Raw genomic sequence first — 10,847 nt, forward strand, 5'->3', positions numbered from 1 at the left:
AGTTTCTGTGCTTTGTTCTTAAAAACATGTTTTGTGTTTCATTACCTGAACTATATACAAAATGTGATCTGCAAGTATTTTAAACATTATGCAATTAGATATTGCACAAATTCTAATATCAAAATAATTATAATGAAACTTCGGTTTCAGAATGCAGGATTAAAAAGCTCTGAGGAATAAAACCTACCCAGCTCTGTGATACTCAGGCTTTTGGTTTCAGAACAGGAAATATTAACTAGGTAACTCAATTCTGAGTCAAGTTAGCCCTGAGTTAAGAGTGGGCACAAGTATAGAAGGAACCCTCATCAACAGAGCGCAGATAACGTGATTCACCATGGCAACGAATTCTATAAAACCAACGTCCCTTTCTTTCTGTCTCCCATTGCTTTTGCCATTTTTCTTTCATTTTCTGCTTACTTAACATTTTTATTTCTGTTCTACTAAAATGAACAAATAAATCCACTGATGAGTTTCCAGCAGCCTCCTTTGCAACTCCATCTGCTGTTTGGTTTCCTTAGTGAGCTGGCAACCATAAAACGTTAATTATGAAACCCATCATATGTATTTTGTTTTCTTGATGCTCTTGACTTAAAGACACAAATGTAATTGTATGAAAACACAGTAGTGGATCCATTTTGAATCACTTTAAAAGGGGCTTAATATCTGAACTTGTGGTGTGTGTTCATTTCCTTCCGCTCTCAGCACATCTTTCAGCAAAGCAGCAGAACTTTTAGCCACGTCTTTAGAAACACAGAGACCACAAGTGTCTACCAAAGGATGTCAGAGCTGCATCCTTTGGTACAAGATGATCTTTCTTCTGCTCGGTCTGCTTTGCTCCATCTGGGGAGAACCTGCACAATGTCTGGAGGAGAACAGAGAGTTCAACTTTACAGAGGACCTCCGTCAGCTCGCTGTGGGCAACAACTCTGTTTACATCGCTACAGAGGAGAATCTTTACCAGCTGAGCCGTGACCTGACTCTGATCTACAACCTGACCCAGAGAGGGATCTTAAAGAGCACCGACCAACAGGATAAAGAGGAGTTTTACAGAGACCCCATGAAGGCTGTCTTAAACGTGACTTTCAGTGTTAATGTTTTATTACCATTTGAGAAAAATGACACATTGATCAGCTGCGGTGTGACTGGAAACAAACTCTGTGGTTTCTGTGAAGTTCTGGACCTGAAGAACATCTCTAAGCTGGTTTACAGTGAATCCATCCAGGTGGGACCTCAGAGGAGCAGCAGTGGGTCTGTCAGCTTGCTGGTGGATGTGAAGGAGGATTCAGGTCAGACTGAGACTTACATTCTGACAGCGATAAAGAACCCGAGAGACAAGGCAGAGTGTAGCACTGATTTGAAGACAATCAACCTTCAAAACACCGATCATAAACAGCCTGGGGAAATATTTTCCTGGTCTGGTCGATCAGGTGTTAAACCTGGGATCCAAACTGTAGCTGATGTAGAGTTTGTGGACGGATTCCAGATCAACTCAACAGTGTATCTGTTCTCCAACGTGGCATCAGGAGGTAAAACCAACAAAGTCCGTCTGATCTGGCTTCAGGCTGAAACCAGTAAAGCTCAGACTCTGGAGTCTCTTCATGGAGCGACTCTCAGTTCCTCTGGAGGCAGCAGACTGCTGGCCTCCTCGGTCGTCCCAGGTGGACAGCAGGTCCTGTGGAGTGGAGTGTTCAGTGTGGACGGAGGAGAAAGCAACACTGAGCTGCTGCTGTTTGACGTCAGTCCTGATCTCAGCAGGGAGAAGAATAGAGATCCAGACTTTTATATATCGACCATCAAACCAGAGAACCCAGTAAGTTGCTGTATTAAACATAATCTACTTTCAGTGTTAATGTTTCATATCTTGTTGTTTCACTGAGTTCTGGATGAATAAGAGTCTCCAGCAGAGTATTGCATGACTCGGATGAGACAGACAGAATATTCAATAAGATTAAAGGTTGGATAATTTATACTTATTTATGAAATAGAGATTGGTATGGTTTCATGGATCAGTCTTTTTTTATTGTTGAATAATTTTGGTAATTTTAAATAAACGGTTATTGTGTTCAGTAATCCAATTTTCAACAGTTTTTAATTTTAACACCTTTATGAATTTTGGCAGTGTCTACGTTTTTGTGTTTTAGTTTTCTGAGTGTCATTTTAGATATAAAATCTAGTCATTCAAATCCCAGCTTTGAACATCTGTATCTGTCCCAAACCTTCTGTGTCGCTGTTTATAAAACTATAAATCTTCCCTGAGTTTGGTGAAGATCAAAACAAAATGTTGAAACGATTCTCTCTGTTCGTCAGTCGGTTCCTGTGCTCCTGAAACCGAAGGCTGTGCTTTTTAAGCAGAACCTCATGAGTTCTGTTCTGGCCGTCAGGCTGAACGGCTGGATGGTTTTCTTCATTGGAACAGCAGATGGACAGATCATCAAGGTGGGTAGAAAACTAACAACTGAGAGGAAAAAATTGTTCTAGTAAAATAAGTAAACAGAATTGTATCGTTTACGAACACAGTGACAAAGTTACATTGACGTATAAAACTGTTTTCTAGTGAAACTGTTTAATTATTTTTGGCTCTCTAGCTAATTTTTGACATACAGGTTTTACATGTTATATGTTTTCATGTCGAATTATGAACATTTTACAGACAACAGATAAACAAAATTACTACACAATTATTGGGGTTGAGCAGACATTAGATCAGATGATATACTAGACTTTAATATGTGCTATACCACCTCATCCACTATAAAACACATTAGTCTCTAGTAGGTTTTCTTCCAGGACTGCCCTGTAATTAGCTCCACCCACATTCCCATCAACTCCACCATATCATGATGCTGCCACCACTATGTTTGCTAAGAGGAAGATGGGAGTTTTTTGTCACTGACAACATTTAGTTCTAAGGCCAAAAAGTTACATTTTGGTTTCATATGATAAAAAGCCTTCTTCCACAGGTTTCTCTTCACTGCAAATAAAGTTTCAAAAATAGATTTTATTTAGCAATTTTTCCAAAAAAAATCTGATTTGAGTGGATATGTGACTAATTGTATTGTAAGAGATTTTCCCATCAGTCCTGACATCAGGACTGATTATGGCTTATCAGGCCTTTTCAGTCATAAAAAGTCATTTATACAGTAATTAGATCAATGGTGAGGAAATCACAGTGTCCTGCTGTGTCATGACCGAACTTTGTTACTTTTCCATGTGCCATATTGTTTCCATGTGGCATATTGTTTTTATGTGCCATATTGTTTCCATGTGCCATATTGTTTTTATGTGCCATATTGTTTCCATGTGCCATATTGTTTTTATGTGCCATATTGTTTCCATGTGCCATATTGTTTTTATGTGCCATATTGTTTCCATGTGCCATATTGTTTTTATGTGCCATATTGTTTCCATGTGCCATATTGTTTTTATGTGCCATATTGTTTCCATGTGCCATATTGTTTTTATGTGCCATATTGTTTCCATGTGCCATATTGTTTTTATGTGCCATATTGTTTCCATGTGCCATATTGTTTTTATGTGCCATATTGTTTTTATGTCAGTGTTTTTATGTCTGGGAATGTAACGTCAGTGATTATACAACTGTGTGGTTAGTCTAGCATAACTTTAACTAATATTTATCTTGAGTTATTGCCATAATATTTTTTTATCTATCTAGCTAACCCTGTTTCTTTGATAAATACTGTATCTCCAACCTCACTGTTGTTGTTGTCATCAGCTCTCTGTGGACAGGAAGTATCAGCCCTCCTGTCCACAGATCCTCTACAGAACCAGTGGAGACAACAAAGTGTTTCCAAAAGTCCAACTGGATCCAGTGGATCAGAAACATCTCTATGTGCCGTTTAAAAACCAGGTAGATTGGAGCTTTTTCATGTGGCGTTCACTTGCCCTGCCTGTTGATGTGTTTCTGAAACATGGTGTTCTGCTCCAGGTGAAACGTGTTCCAGTGTCAAACTGCAGAACTTACCAAAATGTGAAGGATTGTCTTTCTGCCCAGGATCCATTCTGTGTCTGGTGTGTCTCTAAGAAAAGGTCAGAGAAACTTCACCTGCAGCTCAATCCTTCAATCTCAACTTTATGATGACACATTTACATTTTTTTCAGCTGCTCGTTTAAAGACGACTGCACAGGTTCAGAGAGGCTGTCCATCCCTGATGAATCCAAGCAGAAAATAGTTTCTCACAGATTTCTGAAGGACTCCACAGGAGAGGTGGGTTATTAATTCATATATTTTTGACTGTATTCATCTGGAACTATCAGTTATTATCATCTTATATTTGTTCTTTTCTCAGATAAAAATAGTCGTCCAATCACACCAGACTACGGAAAGGAAGGTTCAGCCTAACTTCACCTGTGATTTCTCTACAACCTCCACCCAGCTTTGTAAAAAACAGGGACCAAAACCACAGTACCCACAATGCACCTGCATTCTCAATGCCCCTTTCCCTGCTGATGGTCAGTGATGGTCAGGAAGTCTTTAAACATTTTGTTCCAGCTGTTAAAGTTTCATACTTTATCTTGGATTTACAGATCTTGACGTTACCGTGACGATCAGACTTGGAGACACATTTCTGTCAGGAAAAATAAAGATGGTCAACTGTTCCAGTATCCAGGGGCAACCAAGTTTTCACCTGTAAGCTCATTTATCTTTTATAATACAGATTTAATAACAACTGATATCATCCCAAAGTCTAACAGCATAATTTAACTCCAGTGTTTTCATAACAACTCTACTCTGCATAAAATCTGAATAATACAAATATTGTAGCTGATATTTAAATCTGACCGATGACCCACTAGTAGAATCATCTGTTTCCTGTTGTAGCTGAAAGGAAAGAATCAGTGTTGAATCCTGAGAAGCTTCATTCTTCACAATGTTTCATTGACAGGAATCATGTCATCACTGCAGCTTGTTGTTTCTAAATAAATCTCTATCATGTGTCGTGATGTTTGAGTAAAGCTGAGATCAAACTGGGACTGTTTTCTGTCCAGGTGTCAGCGGTGTGTCAGAGCAGGATGTGGATGGAGACAGAACAGCTGCTCCTGGGCCACCGACGCAGTCAGCAGCGTTTCTTCTCAGATGGTGCTTGTTAGACATAATTACATTTCCTTAACATAAATATCTATTGTTTGTTTTTTTGTTTTTTTCAGTTTCTGTGTTAAACTGGACTAATGTCAGCTGGAACGGCTTCATAAAATGATCTGATAAATGCCACTTCTCTCTTTCTGCAGGACATTTGTGCAAACATTGGGCAGTTTGGGAGGAACTTTTCTGTGAGTCAGCATTTTAGTTGATCTGAGTTCAGTTATACTGAAACTATAACCAACGAGTTCTATTTTCAGTGTAACTCGTTGTAATGTGAGACATTTGTATTTTCTGCTCCTTCAGAAACCAGAGATCTCCTCCATCTCTCCCAGCGTTGTGTCTTTCTATGGCAGAAATCAGGCTGTGTTGTCGGGTCGTAACCTCCGAGATGCGACCGGAGTCAGGATTAAAGCAGACCTGGACTGTGACCCAAAGGAGTGAGTCGTTTTATTCTTTGCTCAGTGTGTGAAAACATTATGTCTGCTCAAAAATATATTCACTCATTTTGTTAGGGTAAAGAAGGTTATTTGATTACAGAGAAAACATTAAATGACTTAAAAGTGTGTTTTCTGACTGAGAAAAATGTTCAGTAACCCTCCTCTCTAATCTCGACTTTCACCTTGTGTGGCAGAAAAAGTAACACTTGTGCAGCTTCTGTCTGATTGTACAGACATGCACTTTCACATGAACAGCAGCAGGAGCTTGTAGGCCTTGTGGTGACATTCCTGTTTCAGGAGATTTTTTTTTTAGCATCTTGCAGTCGGTTTTCAGAGTGAACTTGCTTACAGCTCATTGCTTGTTTCATAACTGGTTACTGTATTGTGATTTTTTTTGGTGTAAAACATTATGAGTTGCCTTGTTGCTACACAAATAAAGGTGATTTGACCTGTGATGCATAGGACGCTAGTTTATAGTTGAACAGTTTTTGTCTCTCTGTGTTCTCTGGTCAGATCCCAGGTGTGGAACAACAACGGCTCCAGTCTGACCTTCCGTATTCCCAGCACAGAAGCTAAAGGCCTGGCCAAAGTGTGCGTTCTCCTTCCAGATGGAAGTTGCCACGGCAACTTCACCATCACCTATCAGTCATCACCAATCTGCACTGATATTACACCAAGCAGCAGCTGGAGAAGGTATTTAAACTTTTTTTTGCAAAAAAAATAATATAGATTAACAATTTCCAGCATCTGCAGAGAACCATGCACTGATGTAATATTAATTTATTTATTAAACCAAAAGTTGTTTGTTGGACCTCTTTAAACTTATAAAGAAGAAATTTCTTTATTCCTTCTGTATATATATTTTTTTATACAGAAATATTTCTGCTTAAGGAAGCCTGCACACGTGATCTTCACAGGATTACACTGCAAAAAAACCAAACAAAAAAACTCTTACCAAGTATTTTTGTCTAGTTTGTTGTGCAAACATCCTAGTACACTTGAGACAGACATAAGACAAAACTAACTTAAAAGTAACTTTTCAGTAAAACATACAGTAGGAGCTTGTTATAAATCAATCTTTGAATATAAATGTAAAAAAAAAAAACGAGTTAGCTCCACTAGGAAATTCACTTGAAATGAAAAATGCCTTGCTATAGGTGGAAAAAAATGAGAACTTTGTATCTATATTCAAGAATCATTGACTTAAAACAAGCTTACATATCTTACTGAAAAGTTACTTTTACGTTGATTATGAATCATTTCAAGTGTAGAAAATACACAGAAATGCTTGGTAGGACTTTGGCTTTTTGCAGTGTGCTGACACTTCCTCTCCACTTGGATCTTACTTTAGCTGATTTGCCAAAATAAAAGTAATCTTGATGATTCAGACTTGTGAAAACTGTTCTGTGGATTGGCAAGATGTGGGAGGTGAATATCAAATTAAATCTAGCTCAAAACTAGCAGAACACTTCAGAGAAAGCTGGTCAGAATAACAGGGAAGTAAAGTGTGTTTGTCCTCCAGTGGGGGCAGGAAGGTCACTATTTCTGGGACTCACCTGGAGTTGGTGGAGGGGATCACACACAGCCCCGCCCAGCAGGAAGTCATGTCTCCCATGAGGAGCAGCTATCAGGTAACTCTGCAGACAGAAACTCTGTCATCAGCATACGGTGAACTACGTCATGCTCCGTTTTTATTTCCAACAGAGTCTCATCTATGAAACGCCTGCAGCCAAAAGCCCTCCGGTGTCCAGCAGCACCGTGTTTCTGAAAGTCGTCAATGAAACGTTGCCCTGCGCTCAGAAAATAACTTACTATCCTGACCCAGAGTTTTCCAGCTTCACGGCCGTGAAGGAAGGGAAAGATGTCCGCATCACTATTCAGGTAAGGCCGTTTCCGTCCACAGTGGTTCACTCAGACATGTTGATGTTATATTATTGAAGGGGAAACTGGTTCTGATCTTTCAGAAAAAGGCAGATAACCTGCAGATGACAGAAGCAGAGCTGTCAGTTGTGGGAATTCAGAATGAAATTGAACATGACTGCTTCATAAAACCCGAAGGAATAAGCAACAAGACAGAAACCTTCATCTGTGAGATCAAAGGACTGCAAAGCTCCGACATTGATATAGTCAAGGTAAATGCTAAATTTATGGTAGTATAAGTTTAATAATTTGAAGTGCTGTTGAAGTCCTGTGTTTTTTAGCTGCAACTACAACAGCTTTCCCTACCAGTGTCTCACATTACTTGGTTAACATGAACCAAGAAACAGGACAGGACATGCTTCACCAAATTGGATATAACGGTAAAATGTGTGGGTTTGCTTATAATATATGAAATAAATGTGTTGTAGGACCGTATGTTGTTCGACCCAACACTATAAATGTTTATATCCAACCCATGGCTCACTGGATCTGCTCCACTGTTGATCAAAATGGCTGACAATAAGAAGCTGTAGCTCCATCTGTTGTTCTGTACTTGATTCACTAGGCAGGTATTCATGTATCAATAAATGACACTAAGAATAGTAATTCCTAGTAATTCCTGATAATCAGATGGTGTCCCAACTTTTTAATCTTGATTAAAGTGACCACCTTTATTAATAATTGCCCTTAGAGCTTAATAGTTATTGATAGTCCAACCAGCCTATTTGTTGTGCAAAAAAAAAAAAAAAAATTCAGAGATGCAGGAGTTTTATTTACAGATTTATCTTTTCCTCTGATTGCAGCTCAAATTTAAAGTTCTTTTTAAATCAGCTGTATTTCTCTTTTCAAGATCAATTACGGAAAGAAAACAATAAATCTGCGGATTTTGTCTTTATTCCATAAAGTCCTTATGATTCTGCGGCTCTTGCTGGTACCCTGCGTTGTTGCCGGTAAGTACATTAGCATGACGGATGTTTTGTTTTGACCCAGTGACTGCGGCAAATGCCAAATCACACACAACGTTCTATCTGCATTTCCCGACACAATGAATACCATATTGTATGATTAGTCAATCGGATTGAAATAAACACCAGGACATTTTTATTTGCAGTTTTGTTTGAATCAAGGTCAAAGTTCCTACTGAGAACCTCTTTGTATTCCAGTGCAGGTGATTATTTGTATGTGGGAAAGACGGACTCACGGCTGAGACAAAACTCTGATCTCCTGACAGTTTCTGGAAGGAGAACTCCAATAAAGAGGCGTGTTTTCTTCTTTTCCTGAACAGCTTGGTGTTTGAATGCTTTATGCTCTGTGACATTTCTTTTGTTGTGTATCTAGAGGAATTAAAAACCCTAAACCTCTGTCTTTCCGAAACGTCATGTTTTTAGAAATGAACTCAGAAAATCAAGAAATCAGTTTTCAGGGCCGGCCCAAGGTCATATGGGGCCCTAAGCAGAACTTGATTGGGGGTCTGTGCTGCTCAGAACGTCAGCGCCACTAACAGCATCAGAGACCGGAAGTGGTGGAATCCGGGTAAGGGGGCGGAGCTTAAAGCAATCTGAGATAATTGGTCATTTGCTGAGATGTATTTATAGACAAACAGGAAATCAAACACAAAACATTAAAGTCGCAGCATCAGATTGTAACAACGGTAACATAATCACACTGTGAAGATTTACAGTTTTACAAAGTAAACGTTGAGTAGATTAAATCTACTCAACTCTAGATGTTCAAATCTTTTAATTTAACTATGTGGAAACCTTCACATCAAACTTAATATTCTCATTCTCTATATAACCAAATTTTTAAAATATGTTTGTGTTCAAATCCATATATTTATGGAAGGCCCCTGATGATCTATGGCCCCTAAATAGTGGCTTAGTTTGCTTCTGCCTTGGGCCGGCTCTGTTTGTTTTGCACCTTTGCTGATTGAACCGTTTTGTTGTTTTCTTTTTCACTGTTTACCTATTATTGTAGTAGATAACAAATGTGTGTGCAAATAATGCTTCTGCACTGTGTAAAGGCTTTGAACGTCGAAATGTTGACAATAATGGAAAAAGCATTTTTGCTCAAATATTATTGTTCATGTACGAACACAGTGTTTTGGGCAGGAGGCTTTTTTTCTACTGCTGCAAATACACATTTTGAGTGACTCATCTGTTGGTCAACAAATACACAATTCATTAGTTTTTGGGGTTTTTTTGGTTTTGTTTTTTGGACAAAAATTGAAGTGCAAAGAGAATAGTGACAAAAATATCGAATGTTTTTAAAAAGATTTGAGATGTACATTCATCCTATGTCACTTAGTGAACTGAATGACAAATGAAATTTTTTATACCATTAAAACTTTATTAAAAGGAGTCTAGATGTGCTGGGACAATGGTTACTGGTCAGCTGCAGCAGAAGGGGGGAAAAGCAGGGAGATAAAACCAACAGAGGAAAAATATTAATCCACAGAATGTATGTCAATTCTACACAGAGAGAAGAATCACAAAAGAGAATCCAAATCATTCAAAGTGATCACTTTCATACAGCGAGCTGACTTTGAATTTCCCGACAAGAAAATCTCTTATTGCATATTCAGTTGTGTCAAAAGTTTTAATCGACTCCTAAGTTAGAGCATTTTTATGTTCTTAATCAGCAGGATTTTCTTGTTAACTGCAGCTGGAAATGCGACGGAGCCAGCCAGTTCATTTAATAATTTGGGTAATTGGTAATAACTCTAAATATCAATGTTAGGAGAAATATTAAGATCAACGATTTAACTAAACAATAAACATGCTGAGAAGGTTCACATTCCGACCTCCAACGTTTAATGATTTCCGAGGCACATCTAAATGGAAAATATTTTGAACCAACTATAACCACTAGCAACATCTCACTGGTTCTCGTTTCAGAGTGTAAGGAAGTGGTGTATGTGTGATGTACCGAGGTAACAGCAGTGTGAACCTGAGCACATTTCCAACCACAGTGAACCAGAAAATGCTCTTGGAATGGTGCGTTTGGACCATTTCGAACTCAGGTGGTTCGGAAGTTACTTGCTGCACCTTCAACAGGTTACAAAGTAGAGCTTGTTGGCTGTGATTGATGCAATCACACCGGTGATTTGCAAATATTTTTAAAAAGTTCTATAGATAAAATAAAATTTTTGCTTCCTGGAAGCGTGACCGGTTCTCAGGTTTTATGTTTTACCCAACGGCTGACGTCTGTCTGTGGCGTATGTAACACCATGTTCTTTATCAGGAGATGAAACTTGTTAAATTAACCCAGAGGTGCGTCAGCTTCCCAAGCTGCATTTCTTTTTAAATTTCTTTTTAAATTTTTTTTACGTATGGCCAACAAAATGTAACGAGGTTGACTAGGTAAACTTTCTATCAATAATTTGAAGT

At 38.5% G+C, this 10,847-nt stretch overlaps 1 protein-coding gene across 2 annotated transcripts; it reads left to right on the forward strand.

Annotated features, from left to right (window-relative positions):
• Nucleotides 1–758: 758 nt before the first annotated feature.
• Nucleotides 759–10,575, forward strand: LOC114161032 (plexin-D1-like). Of its 2 annotated transcripts, none has more exons than XM_028044058.1 (16): nt 759–1,810; nt 2,308–2,436; nt 3,734–3,868; nt 3,947–4,047; nt 4,120–4,225; nt 4,308–4,470; nt 4,546–4,648; nt 5,008–5,098; nt 5,248–5,289; nt 5,405–5,538; nt 6,052–6,231; nt 7,061–7,169; nt 7,243–7,419; nt 7,503–7,670; nt 8,309–8,408; nt 8,627–10,575. In XM_028044058.1, exons 1-16 carry the CDS (start codon nt 806–808, stop codon nt 8,737–8,739), a joined length of 2,856 nt encoding a protein of 951 aa, XP_027899859.1. In that variant the 5' UTR covers nt 759–805; the 3' UTR covers nt 8,740–10,575. The 2 variants fall into 2 exon arrangements, with proteins under 2 accessions (XP_027899859.1, XP_027899860.1); XM_028044059.1 differs by having other exon boundaries at nt 760–1,810; nt 8,622–10,575.
• The last annotated feature ends 272 nt before the right edge of the window (nt 10,576–10,847 follow it).

Source organism: Xiphophorus couchianus, chromosome 17 (assembly GCF_001444195.1).
Source record: "Xiphophorus couchianus chromosome 17, X_couchianus-1.0, whole genome shotgun sequence".
Taxonomy (NCBI): Eukaryota; Metazoa; Chordata; class Actinopteri; order Cyprinodontiformes; family Poeciliidae; genus Xiphophorus; species Xiphophorus couchianus.

Excerpts from the sequence above, each read along its gene's own strand:
- LOC114161032 (XM_028044058.1), top strand. The coding sequence starts at position 806 with ATGATCTTTCTTCTGCTCGGTCTGCTTTGCTCCATCTGGGGAGAACCT. Across the intron at positions 4,471-4,545 it reads TGCCCCTTTCCCTGCTGATG|ATCTTGACGTTACCGTGACG; the intron begins GTCAGTGATGGT and ends TTGGATTTACAG. Across the intron at positions 5,539-6,051 it reads CTGGACTGTGACCCAAAGGA|ATCCCAGGTGTGGAACAACA; the intron begins GTGAGTCGTTTT and ends TTCTCTGGTCAG.